This window comes from Peromyscus californicus, unplaced genomic scaffold, assembly GCF_007827085.1.
Source record: "Peromyscus californicus insignis strain IS unplaced genomic scaffold, ASM782708v3 Scaffold_7__1_contigs__length_154581171, whole genome shotgun sequence".
NCBI lineage: Eukaryota > Metazoa > Chordata > Mammalia > Rodentia > Cricetidae > Peromyscus > Peromyscus californicus.
In genome coordinates, this window is record NW_026294595.1 from 93056617 (window position 1) to 93083954 (window position 27338).

Genomic DNA, 27338 nt, shown 5'->3' on the forward strand with positions numbered 1-27338 from the left:
CTACATAATGTCCTCCTTGGGAAAGAAAGAATTCCGTTTTGCTGGGGATGGTAGAGAGCATCTGTAGCCCCCAACACTAGGAGGCAGAGGCAGGAAGATTGCCTCAGGTTCAGGACGAGCTTGGCCAATATAGTGAGACCTTTGTCAAAAAGCGTTTGACTTGATGATGGCTTCAGGTATAGCTCAGTGGGAAAGTGCTTGCCCAGCATTTGTGTAGCCCTAGGTTCAAATCCTCAGCATACCTTCAAAATAATCCCGGCTGGAGAGATGCCTTTACCAGTTAAGGGTGTCACACTACTCTTCCAGAGGACCCGAGTTCTGGGAAATTGAGCACTGACAATAACCTGTAATTCCAGGGGAATCCAACATCTCTGGCCTCAGCAGGCACCTGCATTCACATATTAAATACCCATACAGCCACATAATTAAAAATAATAAAAATAAATCTTTAGAAGTAAGGTTAATAGAGGGTATGTATTAGCCACATTTATCTGAATAGGAAAATAAAATCTTTCTTATGGAAAATTAGTTTCATTTGGCTAATAGATTAGAAAAGGAGGATTGGGTCAGGCATGGTAGTACATGCCTGCCATCTCAGACATGAAGACCATAAGTTTAATACCAGGCTGGGCTATCTAGCAAGACTTTGTCTCAAAACAACAAGGGATGTAGGTTAGTAATAGAGCATCTGCCTGATGTGTGTGTGAGGCCTCAGGTTCTATCCTCAGCAACAGGGGTGGGGGACGGTGGCTTGTAAAGAAAGCATATGGTGATCATTTATTCTCCAAATAGAATCATCTCAGTCTGCTCCATAATTTAAGCAAGAACATATTTAAAGTTCTGATACATCTAGCATGTGTAGGGCTCTGAGTTTGGTTCCCAGTGCTATAAAAAAACAAATCAGTGGGTCTAGAGAGATGGCTCAGTGGTTAAGAGCTGCTTGCTGCTCTTCCAAACTAACCCAAGTTAGTTCCCAGCATGGCAGCTCATAGCCATCTGTACTGTGGAACAATATTTGTACACTGTAAATATGTGTTGCCCTCATTGTTAATAAAAAGCTGACTGGCCGATGGCTAGGCAGAATTTTCAGGGCAGAGAGAATGCTGGGAAGAAGGACGGAGTGAGAAGAGTCGACAGGCAGAGGCAGAGGAAGGCAAGATGAACATGCCATGTTGAAAGAAGGTACTGCCACATGGCAGAGGGTAGATAAGAAATATGGCTTAATTTAAAATCTAAGAGTTGGGTTAGTAACAAGCCTGAGTTATTAGCCAAGCATTTATAATTAACATTGAGTCTCTGTATTGGTTATTTGGGAACTGGCAGTCTGCCTATATATCTGTAACTACAGTTCCAGGGAATCCAGTGTCCTCTTCTGACCTCTGTAGGTGCCAGGCATGTACATGATGCACAAACATACATGCAAACACACACACAGAAAAAAATATATTTAAAAATAAAATAAAACAAAGCCAGATGTGGTGGGTCATACCCTTAGTCCCAGAACTAGGGAGGCAGAGGCAGGCAGATTAGCAGATGGCTCTTCATGCATTCAAGGTGAGCCTGGTCTGCAGAGCAGTTCAGGCTAGCCAGGGTTACATAATGAAACCCTGTCTCAAAAATAAACAAACACAAACAAACAAATACGATTTAACAAACTTTCCTTTTCAACAAAAATGGAGGGGATCAGTGACCAGATTTACCACCCTGTCTGAAACAACCAACCCAACAGCAAAAGCCAGGAAATGGTGGAATTCACAACCCTGGACATCAGACCACAAAGACCAGTGATCCCTGACAGATAAGAAACAAGGAAGGCCAGGCCCAGGAGCACCCCAGTTTACTGCTGAGATTCCAGGGGTGCAACAGGGAGGGGGAGCTGGGACAAAGCCGCAAGGACTGTGGAGCCTTGGGTGCCAGTTCAGAGTTTGGGGAGCCAAGTGGGTAGTGCTCAGAACACAATACTGGAGAGTACAAAGAGAGAATTCTGGGGCCTCAAAAAACATGATCCTCCAGCTTCTGGAGTGTTCAGCCAGCCACAGACCCTCATCTAAGACGGAGGAAACTATTCAAATCCAAGGAAAAATCCACCAAAAATAATGAAGACACTACTACTCACATAAGACCTGAGCGGTGTCTGTTCCCACCAGCCAGATGGAAAACTCCCTCGGCTGTGGGGAAGGGTCCTTAGGCCTGGCTTACACACGGCTCAGTTCCACCTAACTCTTACATCTCTCTCTCTATTCACCCGAGAGTCTCACTATGTAGCCTTGACTGGCCTGGAAGTTGCTATGGAGAACAGGCTGGCCTCAAATTCATAAGGGACCCACCTGCCCCAGCCTTCCCAGTGCTGGGGTTGAAGGCCTCCCCACCTCACGCAGCCCTTCCACCCTGTTTTGGTGTTTGGGGCTGAGTGCAGGACTTTACATATTCTTCTTTGCTGATGTTGTTTTATTTATTTTATTATCTTTTAAATTCTGTCTGTCTGTGTGTCTATATGTGTTTGTATGTAAATATGTGCACATCTATGTGAGGATCCCTGGTCCAGGGGAACATATCAGATCTCTTGGAGCTGGGGTTACAGGCAGCTGTAAGCCTCCCCATATTGGTGCTAGGAGCTTGGGTCTTCCAGAAGAGTCAAATGCTCTGTTAACAGCGGAGCCGTCTCTCCAGCCCTCAACCTCACACATTCTAAGCACACACTCTACCACTGAGCTACACCCTCAGTTCTATGCTATCAAATCTTAAAATAGACTAGGAGAGAGAAAACTCTCATTAAGCAACTAAATGCGTCCCAGAAAAGCTCAAGAATATTTATATAAATCCAAAAATAACCAGCCCCACAAAACACAAAATTCACAATGTCTGGAGTCTCTAGAAAAACAATTACCAACAAGACAAAAATGACCCATCCCGAGGGAAAAATCAATAGAAATGAAGCCCAAATTGACATGTAGGTGATAATTAGACCAAGACAAGTGGTTATTACAGCTCTCTTCCATATGTTGTAAGCAGAGATTTGGAGTGTATAAAAATATCCACCTTGAACTGGTGGCTGTGAAAACTAAGATGTTTGAGATTGGAAAAAAAAATCAGTGGATGAAATCAACAGTTTAGAAATTGCAGTGTGTGTGTGTGTGTGTGTGTGTGTGTGTGTGTGTGTGTGTGCGCGCGCGCGCGCGCGCGCGTGTACACGTGTGCGTGTGTATTTGTACAAATGACAATAGGGGCTGAGGATGTAGTTTAAAGGTAGAACACTTGCCTGGCATAATCAAAGTTCTGGATTCTAGCCCCCACCCATGAGGACACAATAACAGAAAGAATACAAACAGAACACCAAGAAAAATATGTGAATGCATACAATCATACAAAATCTGTACTACACTGAAATTATGTCCCTTACAATTATCTAAAATTGTGGGCAAAACCCAAACCAAATAAATAATAACAAAAACCCAAAGACAAGAGCCAGAAATGATGGCACACACCTCTAGTTCTAGCTCTTAGGAGGCAGAGGCAGGTGGATCTCTCTAAGTTTAAAGCTATCCTGGTCTACATGGTAAGTTCCAAACCAGCCAGTGCTGCATAGCAGTGAGAGACCTTGTCTTAATCAAACAAAAAACGAGCCATCAACTAAAAACAAGCCAGAGGGTCCTTTTAAAAATAATGTCTAGCCGGGCGGTGGTGGCGCACGCCTTTAATCCCAGCACTCGGGAGGCAGAGACAGGCGGATCGCTGTGAGTTCGAGGCCAGCCTGGGCTACCAAGTGAGTTCCAGGAAAGGCGCAAAGCTACACAGAGAAACCCTGTCTCAAAAAACCAAAAAAAAAAAAAAAAAAAAAAAAAAAAAAAAAAAAAAATAATAATAATAATAATAATGTCTAACATTTGTTTATTTATGGTTTGGGGGGTCTCTCGTGCACCACAGCACTTGTGTGGGGGAAGAGGGCATGGCAGTTATTCTCCGCAATGTGCGTCCAGGGCGTTGAAGTCAAGTCGTCAGGCTTGCAGACAGGTGTCTTTATTCACTGAGCCGTCTCACTGGTCTTTAAAATTATTTTTCAAGACAAGGACTCATCCTGTCTATCTGTGCAGTCTAGTTTTATGTCAATTTGACACAAGCTAGAGTCATCTGAGAGGAGGGAACCTCAATTGAGAAATTGCCTCCATAAGATCAGGCTGTAGGCAAGTCTGTAGAGCACTTCCTTAATGAGTGATGGATGGGGGGTGCCCAGCCCATTGTGGGTGGGGTCACTTATGGGCTGGTGGTCCTGGGTATTGTAAGAAAGCAGGCTGAGTGCTGTGGAATAATCTTTTTGTACACTGTGAAGAGGTGTCTTTGCCAAGGCGCCTTCTGATTGGTTTAATAAAGAGCTGAATGACCAATAGCTAGGCAGGAAGAGGTTAGGTAGGACTTCCAGGCAGAGAAAAGAAGGAGAGATGAATCGAGGTGTGGGTAAAACGCCATAAGACAAAATGTAGATTAATATTAATGGATTAATTTAAGTTGTAAGAGCTAGTGGGACAAGCCTAAGCTATAGACTGAGCTTCCATAATTAATAAGAAGTCTCCGTGTTGTTTTTTGAGTTGGCAGCCCAAAGGAAAATCCACCTACAGCTGAGCAAGCCTAGAGGAGCACACCAGTATGCAGCGCTCCTCCATGGCCTCTGTATCTAGGTTCCTACCCTACCTTGAGCTCCTGCTCTGACTGCTGTGGTGTTGCTTCTCTCACATCTTGTACCTCCTGTTTCTTCTCTGTGTCTCCTGGCATCTCCTGCGTGCCTAGATCCCCCCATCTCTTCCTTTCTCTCCCAGGAAATCCCACCTATACCTCCTGCCTAGCCAATGGCTGTTCAGCTTTTTATTACACCAATCACAGCGATACATCTTCACACAGTGTACAAATATCCCACAACAGACCGCCTTCCATGATGAACTGTGATATGGAAGTGTGACTGAAATAAATCATTTTACCCCCCAGTTGCCTTTGCTCATGGTGTTTCATCACAGCAATAGAAATCCTAAGACATGGGTTGGAGAGATGGCTCAGCGGTTAAGAGCATTGACTGCTCTTCCAGAGGTCCTGAGTTCAATTCCCAGCACCCACATGGCAGCTAACAACTGTCTGTAACTCCAAGATCTGACACCCTCACACAGACATACATACAGGCAAAACACTAATGTATATAAAAGAATAATAAATAAGTTTTAAAAAAAATCCTAAGACACTGGCCTAGAATTCATTACCCTGCCAACACTGACCTTGAACATGAAGTAACCCTCTGGCCTTCACCTCTCAAGTGCTATAATTATGGGCATGAGTCACCACACTCTGTAGTTTATCATTTTTTAAATATATTTTGGGCCAGGCATGGTGACACATGTTTGAAATACCAGTACTTGGGCAGTAGAGGCAGGAGGATTGTAGTCTTAACAATAAAAACCCGGAGTCAGATATTGAGGGTGACTTCTTACCTCTCTGAAATCTCAGACCAAATGGGGGGATCCTGTCTCTACAAATCCTCAGACTAAATGGGGGCAATCCTGTCCCTACCCACCTTCTATTCCTGTCCCGAGTGCTGGGATTAAAGGCATGTGCCACCACTGACTGGCTTTGTTTCTCTTTTAGACTGGTTCAATCTCGTGTAGCCCAGGGCGGCCTTAAACTCCTGATCTTCCTGCTTTCTCCTCTCAAGTGCTGGGATTAAAGGTGTAAGCCACCCTGGCCTGGCCTCTATGGTTATCTAGTGGCTAGCTCTGCCCTCTGATCTCCAGGCAAGCTTTATTTGTCAGAACACAAACAAAATATCATACAACAGAGGATCATGTGTTCAAGTCCAGCCTGGGCTATATGAAGCCAGACCTCAAAAGCAAAAGAAACCCCTCAGCAGCACTGTTGTGTGGTGTAGACACTTTCCTTTCTGCCACCAACCCCAGATAATGACACAGAGTTATTATTAATTATGGAAGCTTGGCCTATAGCGTAGGCTTGTTCCCAACTAGCTCTCATAACTCAAGTTAACCCATATTTTTATTAATCTACATTCTACCATGTGGCTTTTACCTCTCTCCCATTCTGTGTGCCCAACTCAGTCTGCCTCTCTTCTTCCCAGAGTCCTCTCTGTGCCTGGAAGTCTCATCTATACTTCCTGCCCAGCTATTGGCCATTTAGCTCTTTATTAAACCAATCAGAAGGCACCTTCGTAAAGACACATCTTCAGAGTGTACCACCACCACCTCCTGGCCCACTTTAATTCTTATCCCCCAGTTTTATCTGTACATTTCTCCTATCTCTCAGTTCCATTAAGAGAAAAACTCATTTCTACCTTAGAGCTTTGCCCTTCTCAGTGTTCATGAGATTAACTAACTCTCATCTTTCCCAAATCAAACACACCTAAATTGCTGTGGAGCAATCTTTGTACACTGTAAATATGTATTACTCTCATTAGTTAATAAAGAGCTGACTGGGCAGGAAGAGATTGGGCAGGAGATCCAGACTAGGAGGATGCTGGAAAGAAGGTCAGAGTCTCGAAACGATCCTCAGGCAGCACATAGATGAATAGAAATGGGTTGATTTAAGTTATAAGAGCTAGTTAAAAAAGCAAGCCTAAGCTAACAGCCAAGCATTTATAATTAATGTCAAGTCTCTGTGGGGAGTGGCTGTAGGGACAGAAAAGTCCACCTACACTAAATCTTTATTTAGACAAGATTTTACCGTGCTGTAGCTCCGACTGGCCTGGAATTCACCATGTAGCCCAGGCTGACCTTGAAAACAGAACAGTTCCCCAGCAGCAGCCTCCTGAGTGCTGTAGTTACAGCTGTGAACCACCAGGGCCTCAATCTTCCCAATTTAAACTGTTTTCCCCAATTTTAAACAATTCCTGGCTTTTCTCTCTCATAGCATTTTGTGGTTTTCCTTCATTGTCTTACCATGGATGGTAAATATGTTTTTGCAATTATCTGTTTAGTGTCTTTCCTAGACTGTAAACTCCAAGACGTCAGAACTAAAGTTAGTCCTGATATTTGCTCCCCAACCCATCTACCCTCTTAGTATACATGGCTGCTGCTCCATGTTTTTAAAGAAATGACTGAGAACTCCGCTTTGTTTTGTATGAGTAACTTTAATTTCTAATTAAATCTGGATGTGGGTTTGTTATGTATTTCAGCTCACTGGTGTCCTTCAAGTAGGTTCTGTCATTCTTCACCCACTATCCGGTAGTTTTTAAAAATTCAGGTCACCTGTACTCCTGGCAGGATCCTTAACAATCAAAAACAAATAAAGAGGATTGTGACTTGGACGCTAAGAGGGTTCACGTTTCCGCCTTCAGCCAGGAATGTGACACAGTGGCTCCCTAGACCCATTCAAGCCTGATGAGTGCGTCCCTGGCCGCGTGGTGACCCGCGGGTTCGGGCAGGGCGGCTGGAACATTCCGTACAGCATGGCGGCTCCCGAGGCCATGGTGCAGGAGACAGTCTTCCGTACAACAGGGCGGCCTACAGACTCGGAGCCACGCCCCCTCCCGCCCAGCCCCCGGATGTTTCCTTTTGAAAGTGTGGCGGCAGGCTCTGCCGGGGGCTGGGCGGTTGATGCCGAGCATCTTTTGAAAGGAAACGAAGAGGACTGCGAGCAGGAGGAGCTGGCGCCGGGGTTCGGCTATACAGGCCCGGGGCTGGGTTGCGTGCGGGCGGACGGGCTGGCTGGTGTGGCGGGGCCCCGGCGCGGCTAATAATCCATTGCATCTTCAAGGGTCCAGCCGAGCCACCCGGCTACGATGGCCAGTGCTAAGACGGTGTGCGACACGCAGCCCCACTCGATGCAGATCGGCGGCCTGCCCGCGGGTGAGTGTTCACACCGCCACCGGCCCCGGCTCCGTGTCCTATGCTAGGAGTAGAGGATCGAAATCTGTGTAGGTTCGGTTAGCTCTGACGCCTGCCTGTGCCTCACCCCAAACCAGGCTGTGTATGCTTATGACGAACAAATTTGAGAAAGAGTTCCTGTTCCTATCCCTGACCCCACCCCCTTCTGCGTTTTCCTGTTAGATCCAAATTGTTGGTTGTGGTTTAGGAATAGCTTTTTTGTATGATGTAGTGATGGTGGGGGAAGTCGTTATGTAGGCTGGCCTCGACTCGAACTCACGGAGACACCGCCTCTGCCTCTGGGTGCTGGAATTAAAGGCATGTGCCACCATGCCCAGTGCCTGGCCTCACTTTTCTTTTTATTCCTTTTTTTTTTTTTTTTGACAGCGTTTCTCTGTGTAGCTTTGCGCCTTTCCTGGGACTCACTTGGTAGCCCAGGCTGGCCTCGAACTCACAGAGATCCGCCTGCCTCTGCCTCCTGAGTGCTGGGATTAAAGGCATGAGCCACCACCGCCCGGCTATATTATTTTAAATTATTATTTTTTTAAAAAAACTTGTTTATTATGTATACAGTGTTCTGCCCGCATGTATGCCTGCATGCCAGAAGAGGGCACCAGATCTCATTACGGTTGTGAGCCACCATGTGGGTGTGGGAATTGAACTCAGGACCTCTGGAAGAATAGTTAAGCGCTCTTAACTTCTGAGCCATCTCTCCCTTTTTAAAGCTAGGTTTTCACTATGGAGCCCTGCTAACGTTAACTTGCCGCGGTCTTCCTACTGCAAGTCCTGCATGCTGAGATTTCAGGCTCACTGCCCCCTGCCTCTCTAGAACTCTGTTTTAAAGACATTGTTTTTTAAAATGGGTGCGCGCGCGTGTGCGTGTGCATGTGTGCATGTGCATATAAGGTGCCCAAGGGAGGTCGGGGTCTTGATTCCCTGGAGCTGGAGTTAAAGGCAAGTTGTGAGCCACCTGATGTGGGTCATGGAATCAAACTCCAGTCCTCTTGGAAGAGTAGTTCTCCCTTTTAACTGCTGAGCCATCTCTTCAGCCCTAGAAATTGCTTTTTAAGCAATTATCCTTTTTATTTCCAGGTTAGGGTTGGTTGTCTTGCAGGTGTGGGTTTGCTGTCAGAGAAGAGACTCATTTGAGGAGTAGGAGAGTGGGAAAAAGCACCAGGATCCCTTGTTCACATTCACAGGTGCACAGTGGCTCTCCTGAGCACGCTGTCGCTATGTGTTGAGTAGCGTGAGAGAGAATCCGTCCTAGCCAGAGTTACTGACGACCTTGAAAGGAGGGAGGCATGACTGATCACAATTTGTAGTTGCGTTTCCGTCTTGGTCTGTGTTGACTTTCTTGTGGTTGAAAGTCATCTGGTGGGGTCTGTAGTGATTGTGCTGCCTAATGTAAAGATCATAGCGTAGAAGATGGCCCTGGCACCCCGCAGCTGTTGTGAGGGATTTCGGAGCAGCCTTTACCATCGCTTTCCAGATAATTCCGTGCAGCTGGTTGAAGCGCAGTGGTAGGCAGGATTGGTCTCTGAAGTAAAGTAGGCTTTTCTGCCAGGTTTAAAGGGTGATTCTCTTTGCCCTGTTTTCCTCAAAACCTCCTTATCAGCAGAGGCACACTGCTCAGAGCTAGGACTTGCAGACCTCTGCGGCCTTGCCCCCTCTCTCACAGTGTCCCTGGATAGCTGGCAGTGACCAGCCTTCCTAGCCAAACCCAAGTTTTCATCTCTCCACTTGTAAGAGCTGTCCCAGCTTCGTGATCACATGTACTGCAACAGTTCTAAGGGTTTTAGGCCGTCTTCACCTACAAAGGAGAAATAGAAAGCTAGAAATTGAAACTGGGTTTGGTGCACACTTATCCTCCCAGCAGGTCAGGGCCATACAGCAAGACCTTTCGGAGAGGAGTTTGAATAAACAAGTTTGACAAATCTTCTTTACATCGGCCATCTAATTCTCCTTGGTGCCTCCTTTCTAGGAGACAATCTTTGTTAAATTCTACTGACTTTTTTTCCTACAGTGCAATCCTCAGGGCTCAGCAGAAACAGGTTGTTGGAGCTGATTACAATTAATGAATTTTTTTTTTCAATTTCCTATGAACTCTTTTACATGGACTAGATATATTATTGTGTTTAACTTACTACTATTTGAGATAAGATAGTAACACAAAGTAACTTCTTTTCTGAAAGGTACCTCCAAAGAACCCATTTAATATTTGCATAGTGTTATGAATATTGAAACTAGAGTTCTGGTGCCCTGTAAATTGTACCTATAAACAAAATGTGTTAGCCTGAGGAATTATATATTTACTTCAAATTATTGTGCAGCAAGCTATTTGAATAAAATTTTTATTAAATACAATATGATCCAGCACTTTGTACCTCATTTCTTCAACTTAATTATTTAATTAGTGTGGCTTTTAACCTAGATCCAGCTTAAAGGAGCCATTTTACAGTGAACAGAGTCGTTAGTATCATCTAGAAAACCCTGAGCTGCAAAGAAATAGAAAAGCTTGGGGGTGGGCATGACAGGTGCTGTGGCATGTAAATGCTAGTGTGACCTGTGTGCTAAATGACGTGTATGGTGGGGATGGATGAGTCCCCAGCTTGGCCCAGTAAGGAGATCAGCAGGAACATCAAATAGGAACCTCTTAACTTTACTAAGGACCCAACAAAGTAAAAGCATGGCAGAAGGGCAAGAGCCTGGCATAGGGAAGAGCAGAGGAGATCATTCACAGGAACAGGGCACTTAAGCTGTAGAGCTGATCTGTTCATCTATTCCATTTGTTGGTTCTTGAACTTTGGTCTTATGCCAGATCTTTACTAGGCACCAGGACATAAAGATGTCTCCATGTTGTTGGGAAGACATTTGGGTGAAAGTAAGCAACACTTAAGAGAAAGCAGCTAGATGTTGTCTGGGGAGAGTGGGTGTGGGAGACTCCAGCTCTTTGCTTGTATAGACCTCCAGGTTCACATTCCTCTAGCCTGTCAGTTTAATGTGTCGTCGTCGGGTACACTGAGCAATCACTCGTAATGAATTTTGAAGCTGTGTGCTGGTACGCACCTGCAATCCTAGCATTTGGAGGCAGAGTCAAGAATATCACTCTAAGTCAGGAACAGTCTCTACATATCGAGTTCCAGGCCACTCAGAGATAGAGAGTAAGAACTGTATCGTCAAAAAATAGAAAAGAATCTTGGTTTCTAAAGCCAGTTAGCATAGTCTTTTTTTTTTTTTTTTTTGAAACAACTTCTGTTCCTATACTAAAACTGGACAGTATGAAAATAAGGGCTTATGATACTGGTAAGGAGGCTCTGTGTGGCATAGGGAGGCCGCTGCTGAGGCATGATGCTGTGGTTCACTCTTGTCTTCCCTTTCAGATGCACAAACTCGAGCTACTTCTAAGCTACCTGTTAAGTCCAAAGAAGCTGATGTGTTTAGACATCTTCATCCAGGAGGTTCAGATCCTGATGTTACAAAGGCCACCAAAGCAAGACGAGAGAATGGGTAAGAGCAGATCGCTGGCATCTGGATAGAACATCTTGCTAGAGCTAGGGGGTGGAGCTCAGTGCCAGAGTGCTTGCCTTGTATGTTCAAGGGCCTGGGTTGACTCTCCAGCAGAGAGGAGGAGGGACCGGGGGAGATTAATCTTCCTAGAAATTGCTGAGCACCAGAAGTTTAAGAACGGAGCCTGAGGAGATGGCTCAGCACTCGTTGCTCGGGTAGAGGACCCTGGTTTGGTTCCCAGCACCCGCATGGTGGCTCACAACCATCCCTAACCCAGTTCTAGGGGATCCAGCATCCTCTTCTGACTTCTGTTGATACCAGGCACATATTTGATGCACATAAAATAAGTAAATAAAAATAAATTAAAAAGCTAAAGCCAGGTGTAATGGTATATACCATAATCCTAGCCCTTGGAAGGCAAAGGCAGTCAGATCTCTGTGAGTTTCAGACCAGCCTGGTCTACATAGTGAGTTCCAGGACAGCCAGAGCGACATAATGAGACTCTGTCTCAAAACATTCCCTCAAAAAAAAGAAATCTAAAAGAAAAAAAAATAGAATATGGGAGTGCTTGCCCCATACAAACAAAATGGGGCTCCTGGACTGTTGGTGAGGATCCTCCGTTGAACTTTCTGAAGAGACACAGTAAGAGTCCTGAGAAAGCCAGACTTCCCTCTGCCACACTGCTCTGACTGCACCAGCCGCAGCACCTGGCTGTGCACGGATCCTAAATGCCACAACGTGAATGGGCCCTCGGGCCCTCAGCCTGGGTGCTTGGATGTACTCTGGTTCTTTCCTCCCAAACTCAAATCTCGTAAGCTGGGTATGGTAGCATACACCTGTAATCCCAGAACTGGAGAGGCGGAGACAGGAGGATTGGGAGTCCTAACCCTGTTTTAAAACATCAGTGAAGCCAATCCCCCCATTGCACCTGTGGTTCTGATCAGCTTTGATTCTGCTTCCTAGGCAGGTGAGAGCTGCAGAGACTGCCAGCAAGAAGAACATGAAGAAGAGGTGAGGCTGGGGTGGGCTGCGAGGGTGGAGACGCGGGTGTGGATGCAGAGAACAGGCACATTAGGCTTGCTGAATGTTTTTAAGTCTGGGTGCCATGCCACATGCCCGAGTGGAATTTGGGGGGTAAGACACAGCGAGGTGTAAGAACCAGCATTAGGGCAAGGATCATCGTCTTGATCAGTGGTCTTGACAGGAAACCCAAAAGTTTCTTTTTAAAAAATTACTTTTGGGGTTGGGGATTTAGCTCAGTGGTAGAGCCCTTGCCTAGCAAGCACAGGGCCCTGGGTTCGGTCCTCAGCTCCAGAAAAAAAAAAAAAAAAATTACTTTTTTTTTAACTCTCTGTATATATATGTGTGTGTGTGTGTGTGTGTGTGTGTGTGTATGTATGTAAATGCGGTTGTCTGGAGAGTGTCAGATCCCCTCTGGAGCTGGAATCATAGGCAGTTGTGAACTACCTGATGTGAGTGCTAGAAATTGAACTTGGGTCTTCTGGAAGAACAGTGCATGCTCTTAACCACTGAACCATCTCGACAGTCCCCCTCTGTTGTTTTTATTAAAATCTCAATTGTTCGATTTTACCAATAAAGACTTGGGGGCCAGATGCTGGAGTGAAAGCCTGCTAGCTCAGAGAGGCAGAGAAAACACCCGGCTGACCTTCCTCTTCCTCTGCCTTCCCGAAAAGATCCCTCTTCTCCAACTCCATCTCAAACAAAAACTCAAACTCAATGTCCTCCCTTCTACTTCCTGTGTGTCTTTCTATCCGTCCTCCTGACTCCCTCTTACTCTGGTTTTTTCCTAATGATCCTATGTTTACTTCCTGTCAACTTGCTTGCTCTTGACTTATGGTTGACTTGATTTAGTCCTGTTTACAATATTCAAGCAGAAAGCTCTTGGATTAAAGGTGTGTGCTAGGCTGAGCCACACCCCACAACTAGAAACAGGTTGTTCCAGTAAATAACGAAGTCTCAGGAATCACAGTGTGGTCAAATATCCTGCAGCACCCCTCCCCGAAAAACAGCTTCTTGCTAGATGTATATTAGAAATACTCAGAAAACTGAGGCAGGGTTGCCACAAGTTCGAAGCCATCCTGGGCTACATTCCAGGCCAACCAGGAGGGAGCCTCAACTGAAAAAATGCCTCTGTAAGATCGGGCTGCAGACAAACCTGTAGGGCATTTTCTTAACTAGTGATCAATGGAGGAGGGCCCAGCCCACTGTGAGCAGGACTGTCCCTGGGCTGGTGGAGGTCCTGGGTTCTATAAGGAAGCAGGCAGAGCAAGCCATGTAAGCAGCATCCCTCCATGGCCTCGGCGTCGGCTCCTGCCTTCAGGATCCTGCCCTGTTTGAGTTCCTGTCCTGACTTCCTTCAGTGATGAACTATGGATGTGGAAGTATAAGCCCAAAACACCCTCTCCTCCCCAAACTGCTTTTGGTCATGGTGTTTCATCACAGCAATAGAAACCCTGAGTAAGACATAGGGGAAACTCTATTTAAAAATCAGACACCCCCCCCCCACACACACACACACACACACGGTTTCAGGGCTGGGGAGATGGCTCAGTGGGTAGGAGTACCTGCTATGCAAGTGTGAAGGCCTCACTGGACTCCCACCTGGGCGTGGCCGCACCTGCCTCTAGCTGCAGAATTAGGAGGGGCAGCAGGTAGACCCTGGGAACTTACTGGCGGGTGGTCTAGGTGAGCTTCAGATTCAGAAAGAGATCCTGTCTCAAGGGAGCGAAATGGAGAGCAGAAGGGGAAGATTCCTCAAGTCCTGTTCTGGCTTCTGCATGTGCATGCACATATGTACATCACACACACACACACACACACACACACACACACACACACACACACGTTTTTTGAAAACTCAGGACCTTCAAAGTGAAGTTTAATATTAAGGATGACAGCTGTTGATTACATTTGCCACGGGCCAGCAGATGTTAAGCATCGTCCATGGATTCTCAGTCTTACAGTAATGTTATGAAAGGGAGGTATTGTCTTAATTCTAGACATGAGGAAACAGAGCTTCAGGTTACAGGCCACTGTCAGGAAGCCAGGATGGGAACCCATTTGAAAAACTCAGTAGCAGGTACTCCTAAACCCTCCACCCCATCATATTACAACTTTTATCTTAGCTACAAACCGTTGAATAAGCTGAAACCAGAGGAGGAATGGAAGGATAAGAACCAGCTCCTGGAGGCCGTCAACAAGCAGCTGCACCAGAAGCTGATGGAGACTCAGGTAAGAAGCCGACCGAGTCCTGACTCCTCAGCAGCCCCTGGACGACCAGGTGGACTCCTGCTGGGTGGGAGCAAGCCGGCTCCTGCTGTGGCTCACCCAGAGTGCAAGCGAGGAAGTCCTCCCACTCAGGCCGGCTCTGATTTGTCTGTTGCCGCTCCGCTCCGTAGGGAGAGCTGAAGGACCTGACCCAGAAGGTGGAGCTCCTGGAGAAGTTTCAGGATAACTGCTTAGCCATTCTGGAGAGCAAAGGCCTCAACCCAGGTGAGAGGCGGCACACACTACGGGTGCCCTTCCCGGGGCAACATTGGCAGCATGGGATCTTTGCCCTGTGGGTGCAGGAGGTGCTTAGCCAAGCCCTAAAGATTTTTGAGCATTTCCTGATGTTCTTAGGAAATGTCCATTTCTGCCTGACGGATAGAATTTCAGGTGACGGTAGAGAGACACCTCTCTTAGCTGAGTACTGATCCACACATTCGGTGCCAGTAGGTATGAGCTTGCAGAGAGACCAGAAGCATCGTGTCTCTTTCCAGGGCGGTAGAGCTCACAAGGTAACTTGCTCAGGTGACAGGAGGGTGGATTCTGTCTCAGTGGCTCCTGAGTTGGCTTCTTCACAGTGCCTGCCTGCCATGTGACTCCTGGGTGGGGTATAGCTCAGTGAAAGGGCATGTGCTTAGGATGTGGAAGACCCTGGGCTCTCCCTGCCCCACCCTGCCCCGCCCCCGCCACGAAGTGAATTTGTCCAAAGACTGTGAGATAACCTCAAGCTGTACTGAAGAACCAGAGACTGCCCAGGAAAGGGACTTGGGCCTCTTTGAATTAAGGAATGCTGACTGGGCTGGAGGTGAAACCCTGGGCCTGCCATGTGCCAGGAAGAGAGGGAGGGAGGGAGGGAGGGAGGGAGGAAGGAAGGAAGGAAGGGAAGGAAAGAAAGAAAGAAAAGAAGAAAAACAAAAAATTCCCCCAAATGTCCTACACCCCCGACCCAGTTTTAGGAGCTGTTTGGGGGTGTAGGACATTTGGGGGAATTTTTTGTTTTTCTTCTTTTCTTTCTTTCTTTCCTTCCTTCCTTTCTTCCTTTTTTTTTTTTTTTTTTTTTTTTTTTTGGTTTTTTTTTTTTTTTTTTTGGTTTTTCGAGACAGGGTTTCTCTGTGTAGCTTTGCGCCTCTCCTGGAACTCACTCGGTAGCCCAGGCTGGCCTCGAACTCACAGAGATCCGCCTGGCTCTGCCTCCCAAGTGCTGGGATTAAAGGCGTGCGCCACCACCGCCCGGCCCTTTCTTCCTTTTTGTTTGTTTTTTGTAACAGTGTTTTTCTGTGTAATAGCCCTGGCTGTTCTGGAACTTGATTTGTAACCCAAGCTGGCCTTGAACTCACAGAGATCACCTGCTTCTGCCTCCCAAATGCTGGGATTAAAGGTGTGCGCCACCACTGCCCAGCCATGTTTTTCTTTCTTTAAGATTTTATTTTATGTATATGATTGTTTTGCCTACATGTATACATATGTGCACCCCATGCAGACCTGGTGTCCTCAGAGTCCAGAAGAAGGTATTGAATCCCCTGGTACTAGAATAAGTTTTTAGGGGGAAGCAAAGCCTTTGAGACAAGGCCTTACTAGGTAAGCCAGGCAGACTTTGAACATTGAATCTTCCTTCCTCAGCCTCCTGGGTGCTGGAGTTGAAAGGCGGGGAATGCCACGCCCAGCCCACTATTTTTACTGTATGCGTACATACACTATCTTAGTTCCTGTTCTATTGCTATGATGAGACACTGTGGCTAAGGCAAGTCTTTTTATAAAGGAAGTATTTCATTGGAGCTTGCTTACAGTTTCAGAGACTAAGTCCCCATCATGGTTGGAAGGATGGTGGCGTGCAGGCAGGCAGTGGAACAGTAACTGAGAACTACGTCGTGATCCGTAGGCAGAGGAGGGAGAGAGAGATAGAGAAGAGAGAGAGAGAGAGAGAGAGAGAGAGAGAGAGAGAGAGAGAGAGAGACTGGGTCTGGCATGGGCTTTTGAAACCTCAAAGCCTACTCCAGTGACACACTTCCTCCAACAAGACCTTGCCTCCTAATCTTTCTCAAATAGTGCCACTGTCTGGTGACTAAGCATCCAAATATATGAGCCCATGAGGGCCATTCTCATTCAGACCACCACAGTTACCAAAGATAATGACTTTTAAGGCCTGAAAGATTTTTAAAGTAGTTTTGTATATTGTAAACAAAATGAAAAGTAACACATGCATTTCCTCTGGAGAAAGTTTCTCCAGAGAGAAGCAGAACAGAATAGACGGTGGCCATTTGCACCTCTAGAGAGACAGATCTGGAGAAAACACAGCTCTGAGGGCAGGTGGGGGTGACATGGTCAGGAGAGAGCTTCCAGGAACAGGCATTTGAGAAGCACCCCTCCGAAATATGCATGTTCTGTCCATGGAGGGCTCTTTCCCCTTTGGTTAAGGTGTGGTTCCCACGTGAGGCTGACTTTGTTGTATCCATCCATTTTAGGCAACGAGACCCTGGCGTCACAGCGGGAACCTGCCACAGATCACACGGACTCCATGGTGAGGGCAAGGGTGTGGATGGGCAGGCTCCCACCAAAGGAGAGAAAATACACCACCAAAGTCCTTGGTCCAGTTAAGCAGGTTTTCTTTTCTGTCGGACAGGGCTGTCTCTCTGAAGGAGGGTTTGGGAAACAGCACTGAACATAGAAGACAGTGGGTTATAGCCCGAAAAACAGACTAGGGGGTTTCAAGGGCTGGGGATTCCCAGAAGAATTTTGGTCATGTAGGAACTTGGCTGAACATTTCAAAATTATTGGGCAGAACATCTTATCAGTGGAGGTCAGGGTATAGGGTATGGACATGTCAGATCCCAGAAAATGAATCAAGACCTGGTCAAACCAAGTTTTACCCAAAGCGGGAATGAACTTACTTTGATCTTGTAGCAAGATGGCTTTTAATCTTAAGATGGAGTCAGGCTGGTGCTCTGCAAATTTTAAGATGCTTGCTTAGGTTGTCCATGATAGTAGACAGGAGAAATGGAATGTGTACTTACAGCATATTTTACTTGAAAGGTTGTTTTATCCTCACAGGTAGATAGGAGGGACCCTGAACCAAAGACATACTCAAACACAGAATGGGGCTGAGGAGAGGGCTCGGCCAGGAAAGGGCCTGCCACACAGCGTCCCAGCACCCATGGGAAAGCTGGCTGGTAGGAAGAAAACCAGTTCCCCTAAGTTGCCATCCATTCCCCCGACACATACCATAGTGCACACACACACGTGTGCTCACATACATATTAAATAAATAGATGTTTTAGAACTGTTGAGGACGGGGGAAGGCTGCTCAGGTGACTTAGGATGGCTGCTCAGTGGACTAAGGTCCTGCTGTGCAAACATCGCCATTTGAGTTTGAGCTCTGGAAGGAAAAGGTGGGTGAAGAGAACTCACTCTGTAGAGTTGTCTCATGACCTCTACATACATTCTGTGGCATGCACACACATAATAATAAATGATAATAAGAATAATTTGTAAAGGTGGAAAGCCAAGAAGATATCTGACGGCAGTCTCTGGCCTCCACAAACACTTGTAACTCCGTGTATATGTGCGTATGCCACAGGAATACATACATACACCACACACACACACTCAAACCCACATAGCAGGAATCTGGGGACATAGCTCAGTGGTAGAGTGCTTACCTAGTGTGCATGACATTTAAGGTTGACTCCAGCCCTTCAGACACACCACACATGCACATGTGTGTACACTCAAAAACCTTTGATAGGGAGAACTTGTATAAAGACCTTCCACACTTCCTCAAATGTCCCTCCTATTCTCTTGCTGAGAACTCTAAAGCCTAGGTCTAGCCTGTTTGAATTCATAATTTCCTTTTGGTTCCTTCCCTAAGGAAGGTGGTTTATTTGGGCATAAAGATTTCCAAACTTGTCTGGTCTCTTCCCCTGGACGATCAGTTGTCACATGCCATCTGAGAAAGCCACCTCTGGCTTCCCTCTGAGTCTGAGGTGATTTGCTCCTAAGGTCCGTGCAGCACAGAGCACATTGTAGTGGATAAGTTTGATATCTCAAGGAAGGAACCTGTAGTAAGATAAGAAAGCTTCTTGGGTCTGGGCTGTTGGAAGTGCCTGGTTAAATGAAGAGACATTGAATAGGACATAGGGGATTTTAGAGAAAGGAGTCTGTGGTATAGACTATGTAAGAGCAGCGCCCATTCAGAATCGGGCTCATTGGTGGGCTGGATTCCTCAAAGGCGACCCGTGGAGATCTGGCATGTTCAGTCAGTGCTCAGTACCTGTCGTGAATGGAAAGGATGGTAGCCACCATCTAATTCGTTTCTCTCTGTCTCTCTTTGCCTGTCTCTCTCGCTCCCTTGCCCCTAACTTTTGAAATAGGGTCTCACTACATAGCCCCCACTATCCTGGAACTCACTGTGTAGACTAGGCTGGCCTTGAACTGAGACATCTTCCTCTGTCTCTGCCTCCGCCTCCCAGTTGTGGGATTAAGGCTTGTACCACCACACCCGGCTCAACTCTTTATGTGTTCTACTTTCCTTTCAGCTGCTGCTAGAAACTCTGCAAGATGAACTGAAGGTTTTCAATGAAACTGCCAAGAAGCAGATGGAGGAGTTACAGGTAAGGCAGACCCACCCCAAGGCAATGCTGTCATTCCGCAGTTGTAGGTGGGGGAAAAGTTATTCCTAGTTTTCTTTTTAGTTAGTTCATTTTGCCTAAGTGTAAGTATGTTTGAGAAACAGGTGCCCACGGAGGTCTGAAGAGGGCACCGGATCCCCTGGACCTGGAGTTACAGGCAGTTGTGAGCTGCCACGTTGGGTCCTGGGAACTGAACCCGGGTCCTCGGCAAGAACATTTAACTGTTGAGCCATCTCTCTAATTTGACCTCCCTTCTTTTCTTTTTTTGTTTGTTTGTTTTGAAACAAAGTTTCTCTGTGTAACAGCCTTGGCTGCCCTTGAACTCACTTTGTAGACCAGGCTAGCCTCGAACTCACAGAGGTCTGCCTGCCTCTGCCTCCCAAATGCTGGGATTAAAGGTGTGCACCACCACCACCCGGCTCTCTTCTTTTCTTCTCTTTTGATAGAGTCTTGCTGTGTATCCCAGATTGGTCTTGAACTCAGGTCAATCTTCCTCCCTCAGCCCTTAAGTGCTGGATTATGAGTGTGAGCCCCCATGTCTGGCTCTTTTTAAAAATTATTTTTGATTTTTAACATTTATTTACGTGGATGGGTCAGTGTGAATGTGTGTCACATATTGTACCCGTGGAAGACATAAGAGGGCTTCAGAGCCCCCGGAGCTGGAGTCAGACAATTGTGAGCCGATTGACCTAGGTGCTAAAAACAGCTGCAGTTGTCTGGAAGGACAGGGGAACTCAACTGCTGAGACGCCTCGGTTCCCCGCCTTTATATTATTTGTTATGTGGGAGTGTATGTATGTCTGAATGTATGTGATCCATGCATGCCGCAGCTCATGGGGCTCAAACGTGGCCCTCAGGCCTGGTGGCAAGCATGTTTACCCGTGAGCCTTTTCACCCGCCCCCATGCTTGGCTCCTATTCGTTTGTTTGAATGAACTATTTAAAAACTGTTTAGATGTATAGAAAAGTTGCCCAGATAATACAGGAAATCCAGTTCCCCTAAGGATAGCACCTCACACTGTCCTCACACCTTGTCACCAGTGAGAAACCGACACTGGTGTGTCACTATTAACTAAATTCCCGGAGTCTGGCCCGAATCAGTTTCTGTTTTGGATGCTTTTCCTCCACAGTTTTTTTCTTTTTGTGTGCCTGAGGACTCAGAAATGTTCCCAGGGATGGCGGGGAGGGGGGCTCTCCACAGCTCCTGTGGTCCACACGGTAGGCTGCTCAAAGTTAAGACTATGTGAAATCCATGCTAGAAAGCTTATGTCAAGAGACCTGAGCAAGACATCCAGATTCCAGGGCTCCGCAGTTGAGAGTGCTTGCTGCTTTTGCAGAGGTCCCAGGTTCTGCTTCCTGCAGCTCCCAACTCCGTTACTCCAGCTCTAGGGATCTGATGCCCTTTTCTCCTCTCCATGGGCGTCCAACGCGCACGTGCGCGCTCACACACACACACACACACACACACACACACACACACACACACACACACGCCTTTTACCACGGAGGCAGGAGGATCTCTGAGTTTAAAGTCTGGTCTACATAGTGAGACCCTGTCTTAACAATAACCAGGTTCTTGGGTCCAGACAGCTTTAGATTGCCTAGATAAACCATGGGGCAGGAGACATGGAGGTTTTCATTGCTCTAGTTTAAATACAGGAGTGAAAATGTTCCCCAGACCAGCACAGATAAATCCCAAGGAAGGAGTAGGGTGCCTGGTGTTGGCGGTCTTCCTCTGTGCAGCACAAGTGTCATGTTCTGGTTCGGGTGCCGTCTTCCTGAGAGGCCAGGGTTTTGTTGTGGGTTTTCCTTTGGAGTGCCTTCCCTTGCAGGCCTTGAAGGCGAAGTTGAAGTTGAAAGAAGAGGAAAGGGTCCAGTTCCTGGAGCAGCAGACCTTATGCAAGGACCAAGCTAGTGACTTCACAATAGTCCTGGAGGAAATGGAGCAGCTTTTAGAAATGTAACATAAGGCAAGTGACCAGACGGCTTCTTCCTGGGGTAAACTCCCAGAGGAAGCCACTTAGGATGTCTTCAAGGACTCTCTCCCTTATACAAAACGACCTTCGGTGGCAGTAAATCCTAAGGGCAGTTGATGCTGGAGTGGGATTCCTCCTTATGCACGCTGCCCCACCTTCAGATGGCTCAGCTCACCTGAGCCCCACAAATTGCTGATGGAGGCCTGCAAGAGAGGGACCTGGAAATTTGACTCCACCTCCGGAGCAACAGAGCACTGACCCTTAGAACCAGGATGTTAAACCAGCCACCTTGGAGAAGCTAGAGGCTCTTACTTGGAACATGGGGAGAAAGCCTTCATACGATAGCACATGTACTGTACAGGAGATCTCACTGAGAACCATGCTGTCCCCTTCTTTGTCCATCAGGTTGAGCTAATTGGTGAATTTGAAATTCTTGAAGCTTTTTTGGCTTAATGAATGGGGTGAGGTATGCAAAGTAACACCTACCTGAAATAAATAGTACCTGGAGCTTTTTCAGTACTGCTTTTGAAATAAACACTTATGTGAATATTGCTATTCTGACTAACACTGAGGAGCTGAAATAGCCTTATTAGCCCAGCATGGTGGCTCATGTCCATAATCATAGAACTTGGGAAGCTGAGGCAGGAGGATTGCCTTGAGTTAGAGGCTAGCCAAGGCTGCAGAGATCCTATCTCAAAAAACAAGGAAAAAGGAGGAAGGATTAAGTAACACTTTAGATAGATGAGTTGAGCATGCTGAGGTAAGTTCAAGGTTTACCCGGGTATTTTTTCCTCCACCCTTAGATGCTTGTGACGAGCGCCCTTACCTTCCAGGACAGTTCTGCATTTGTAGCATGTGTGCCTTGCTCTAGTCACTATGTTTGTGGCTGGCTGCTGACTTTGTCCTGTGTATGTCTGCAGTTTGTCTATCACAGCCCACCCAGAGCCTCATCCCACAGGGCCTGTGGTCTGTGGCCTGGCACCCATGGTGGTCTCCCCCTTGGGGTCAACGAAAGTGTTGGCATGTTTTCTTTCTTTCTTTTTTTTTTTTTTTTTTTTTTTGGTTTTTCGAGACAGGGTTTCTCTGTGTAGCTTTGTGCCTTTCCTGGAACTCACTTGGTAGCCCAGGCTGGCCTCGAACTCACAGAGATCCGCCTGGCTCTGCCTCCCGAGTGCTGGGATTAAAGGCGTGCGCCACCACCGCCCGGCAATGTTTTCTTTCTTAACCGAAATGTGCCAGCTGTTGCTTTGGCTGTCTTCCATCGTTTTTGTGTCTTCTGCTGTCTTCACCAAACTTGCCTAACATATCCTTCAAAATCACGGAGGATGCCCGGAGTCCCCATCCGCAACGAAGCCAAGTAATGCTCCATGCTTATTTTTTTTCTTTCTTTTTCAAATATATAAAATGGTTTCTAAAATAAAGGCACAAATAAGGACCATCACACAGTAAGTAAAGCAACACACATTCACCATATGCAAGACGGGACTCCAGGAGGGATGGCTATAGAACAATGCGTTCTGGGTTCCTTTGTGATACACACCTGTTCCTTTGATGAGTGATCCTTCCAAGACTATGGTGAAGTCCGGAATGGTATGCAGAATTCAGATGAGGAGTGGGCAGTCATGCAGTCTCACAGGAGTGAGCTCTGCTCATGCATACAGGCGATCAAAGGGTACTACTCACTAGCGACAGGACCCACCATGGGAGCAGGTGACCCACACCATCACCTTGCGCTGTCTTACCTATCCTGTTCATGCTTGTCTATCAGAACTCATACTGAACACTGAGTTCTGAGTTGCAAAAGAGTGGTTGGTTGGTTGTTGTTGTTTTTAACCTGTCTCCCATGCCTTTTTCCACCAGCTGAACAAAAGCGCGCACACACACGCACACGCACACGCACACGCACACACACACACACACACACACACACACACAACACTACCACCACTCTTAAAGGACTAAAATTGCTAAAACAACCTCATATTGTTAATTATGTTATAAATAGTGTAAATAGGGGAAGACTAATACTCTTTGGTTTTGGTTTTTGGGTTTTTTATGAGGGGGCAGGGGGTTGTTTTCTTTTTTTCAAGACGGGGTTTCTCTGTGTAACAGTCCTGGATGTCCTGGAACTCGCTCTGTAGACCAGGCTGGCCTCGAACTCACAAAGATGCACCTGCCTCTGCCTCCTGAGTGCTGGGATTAAAGGCGTGCACCACCAACGCCCGGCCTAAATAAAGACTTAACCAATGAGAGGGTAATTAATATCTTTCTTTGCCCATTTTCGGGATGTTCAGTTTAAATACCTTGTTTGCTCAAATTTGTAGTTGACATCTGGCAAAAAAAAAAAAAAAAAATTAACATTTCCTTCTTAGGAGGAGAGGGAGGCTGCTCACTTAGGGGAGCCTGGCTTCCTCCCCAGCCACCCCACTTTCCTTCTAGTTTAGGGACCCTGTTGGCTCCTGGCCTGCTCTCACAGGGTCTGTGACCCATGGACTCCGTTTAGCACCGCCAGCCAGCATCTGTGCCCCCCCACCCCACCCCACCTCTTCCTTCTGTGATGCAGAAGGCACGTGGAGGTCTTCTGGGCACCTAACGTGATCTCAACAAAGTTAGATGTCAGATCTGTACCTCCTACTTGGTTAGATATTCCAGCAACCTAAAACACCCTGACGTTCCTGACGCCTCCGATACTTACAGTCTATTTGAGGAAACACCGCAATACACAAGTACATAACAAAGGACATAATACTTTACTGTCTGCTGCTGCGGTGTAGCTCAGCCCTTCACTAGTTATATGTTAGTTTAGCTAAGGAAGGTCTGAGCAGGAAAGTAAACCAGAGCTTCAAGAGCAACATTTGAAGGCCAGCTGGGCAGTTGAGAGAATAACCAGGTGAGTTTTGGGAGTTCAGTCATCCATGGCTATACAACGATGTATCAGGCTTTCTTTTAGGCCACAAACCAGCTCCCAAATCATGACACGGAGACTTATTAGTTATGAATGCTCAGTCTTATGCTTGTCCCACTAGCTCTTATACCTTAAATGAACCTGTTTCTCTTCATCTATGTTCGGGGCTTTTTACCTTTCATTCTGTGTGTCCTACTCCGTGTCTGACTGGCAGCTGTCGAGCTGGCTGGCCCGAGTGTCTCCCGTTATTTCTCCCTCATTCTTTCCTCGCTCATTCTCTCTCAAGCCTAGATTACTCCTCCTATTTATTCTCTCTGCCTGAGAGCCCTGCCTATCCCTCTACTGTCTGGCTATTGGCCATTCAGCTTTTTATTAGACCAATCAGGTGCCTTAGGCAGGCAAGGTGAAACAGCAACACATCTTTACATAATTAAACAAATGCAGCATTAACAAATGCAACATGGGCTGGAGAGATGACTCAGAGGTTAAGAGCATTGGCTGCTCTTCCAGAGGTCCTGAGTTCAATTCCCAGCAACCACACAGTGGCTCACAACCATCTGTAATGAGATCTGGCACCCTCTTCTGGCCTGCAGGCGTACATGCAGACAGAACACTGTATACATAAGTAAATAAAACTTAAAAAAAAAAAATGTAACGCACCTTTACATAGAAGTAATGTTTCACAACGTAGACAAGTGTAACACATCTTTACATAGTTAAAGTAATATATTCCACAACACAGTGAAGTTCAAGGCCAGCCTGGGCTACATAAGGCCCTGTCTCATAAAACAAAATACAAAACAGGCTTGGCAAAAGATTCTCTTTACAATCTTCCATGCAACTTCTATTCCAGCATCTTTCCCCACACCAAAACATAGCACATGATTTTACTGCAAACACGTGATTCCCCACCCACCCCAGCTAGGAACACTCACCTTCGACTTTTTGGTTGTTGAGACAAGGTCCTGGCTATCCTGGAACTCGATATGTAAACAGGCTGGCCTTGAACTCACAGAGATCCTCCTGCCTCTGCCTGGGATTAAAGGTGTATGTTACCATCCCAGGTCTCATTCTTATTTAGTTAACATATAAAATAATGGGTCTCATTTCGATACTTTCATGGATATCACTTTTTAAATTTTGTAAAAAAAAAAAAAACACATTTTATCAATTCCCTTTTGTATAAAACACAAGGAGGAACCCAACCAATCAACATATGACCGACCACTTGGAAAGGGATTTTCCACACAAACGTTTCTCTCATGCCCACTTTACTTTGAGATCCATTACCTGCCAACCCCAGCACCTGCGGCCCAGTACTCTGTGGCACTCACTGTCTTAGTCTAGGCTTTCTCACTGTCTTTCCCAGCTTAGCTTCCAGTCAGGGTCCTGACTAAGCATGCCTATGCCTCTCCAGACACCGTCCCCTTCTCCTGTGCATATCACTTTGACTCTTACACCGGATTTAACCATCTCTAAAACCAAACTTAAAGCTTCTCACAGACATTCAGGGCTGGAGGGATGAGAGGAAGGTGCTCACTGGTAAAGTATGTGTTCACTATGCAGAAGGCCCTGGACTCAATCCCGGGCAACACACACACTGTTTTTCCTTAAAAACACAAATGAAACCACTGATACAAAAGCCACTAAAATAGTGAAATTTATTCAGACAGGAAGTAAAATAGAGAGGGAGTTAGTATTCAGTGAGTACCAGTCAAGTTTCTGATGTTCAATGGTTTTGGTTAGTTGCTTTTTTTCAAGATTTGTTATCATTTTTAGCTTTCCTCTAATCCCAGCCCTTAGGAGACAGAGGCTGGTAGATCTCCATGAGTTCAAGGCTAGCCTGGTCTACAAGTGAGATCCTTTTACAAATCAAAAATAAAAGTATTCTCAATTGCTACATGTTTATGCTGATTTTTATAAATTAAAAGGTTTTTTTTTCAGTGCTGGAAATTGAATCCAGGGCTCCCAGAATGCTAGGCAAGTGTTTTACTACAGAGCAACATTGCCAGAACAAAATGACGTCATTCATTTATTAGAGACAGGATCTTTCTGTGTAGCCCAGTCTAGCCTGGAACTTGATATGTAGCCCAGGCTGCCATGAACTTACTCAACCTGCTGAGAGCTTGGACTACAGGCATGTGTCACCACGCAGCTGCTCTGAGGTTTTCCAGTTTGATTAAGTTTGACTATTCAGAACTGTTTTTCCAAGAGCTATTTCTAATGTTAAATGAAAGTTGCAGGAACCAGGCTCGGGATGTAGTTTAGTTGGTAAAATTCTTACCTAGCATACATGAAGGCGTGTGTTCAGTCCCTTGCATTGCATTAAACTGGTCTTGGTGGTGTGAGGATGCATGCCTCTAAGCCCAGGAACTGGAGGGCAGGAGCATTGAGAGTTAAAAGCCTTCTTCTCTTCCAGAGGACCAGAGTTCAGTTTCCAGCACTATGTGTCACCAGTTCTAGGTGGTCCAATGTCCTCTTCTGGCTCCTGAGGGGACACACACACACACACACACACACACACACACACACACACACACGTAAACAAATGAACATAGATAACTCCTTTTAAAATCATCCTCAGCTACATACACAGCAGGTGTACAATGCCAGGGGTTTGTTTTGTTAGGGGAACAGAGAGGCCATTGTTAACTGATCTAAACAGGCAAGGTTAAAAGTCAAAAGAGAAGCTAAAGTCACCAAAATGAAACTCAAATGTTTATCTGCTCTTGCAAATCAGGATTAGACTGATAACAAATTTCCCAAACGCCACTACCCACTGGCATGATAAAGGAGTTCCTTTTGCCTTAATCCTTACACAGAGGGAGTTGATTTGCACTCTATTTTAACTGGTGACCTTACCCTAAGATTTGCTTTCCTCCTGTTCCGGATCTCTGTCCCCCCCCTCCAAGAAAACTGACCAATCCGCTTTTGCTTTCTGCTTTTTCAAGTCCTTCTCCGTTTATAAACCTCGATAGTGTGCACTTAGCTTATTCTATGGGATGGATTGCTCAGTTCTCAAAAGTGGAACAATTAGAAACCACAATCTATTTTAATTCTGCTCTTGGACGGATCTGGCAGCCAAAGAAAGGACACAAAGATGCAAGTTGAGAACTCCCAAGACCCCGGGAGGAGCATAGGAGAGTCACTGCGGATCCCTTTTAGGGTCTCCAGTCTTCCTCATGC

General features: G+C 46.2%; 1 protein-coding gene across 1 annotated transcript; it reads left to right on the top strand.

Moving 5' to 3' along the window:
* Positions 1–7435: 7435 nt before the first annotated feature.
* On the top strand, positions 7436–21759 carry Knstrn (kinetochore localized astrin (SPAG5) binding protein). Its single transcript, XM_052724150.1, has 9 exons — positions 7436–7644; positions 7744–7835; positions 11234–11360; positions 12324–12371; positions 14507–14612; positions 14780–14873; positions 17111–17166; positions 19181–19255; positions 21104–21759. Exons 1-9 carry the CDS (start codon positions 7436–7438, stop codon positions 21233–21235), a joined length of 939 nt encoding a protein of 312 aa, XP_052580110.1. The 3' UTR covers positions 21236–21759.
* Positions 21760–27338: the final 5579 nt, after the last annotated feature.

Excerpts from the sequence above, each read along its gene's own strand:
- Knstrn (XM_052724150.1), top strand. The coding sequence starts at position 7,436 with ATGGCGGCTCCCGAGGCCATGGTGCAGGAGACAGTCTTCCGTACAACA. Across the intron at positions 14,874-17,110 it reads GAGCAAAGGCCTCAACCCAG|GCAACGAGACCCTGGCGTCA; the intron begins GTGAGAGGCGGC and ends CATCCATTTTAG. Across the intron at positions 19,256-21,103 it reads AGCAGATGGAGGAGTTACAG|GCCTTGAAGGCGAAGTTGAA; the intron begins GTAAGGCAGACC and ends CTTCCCTTGCAG.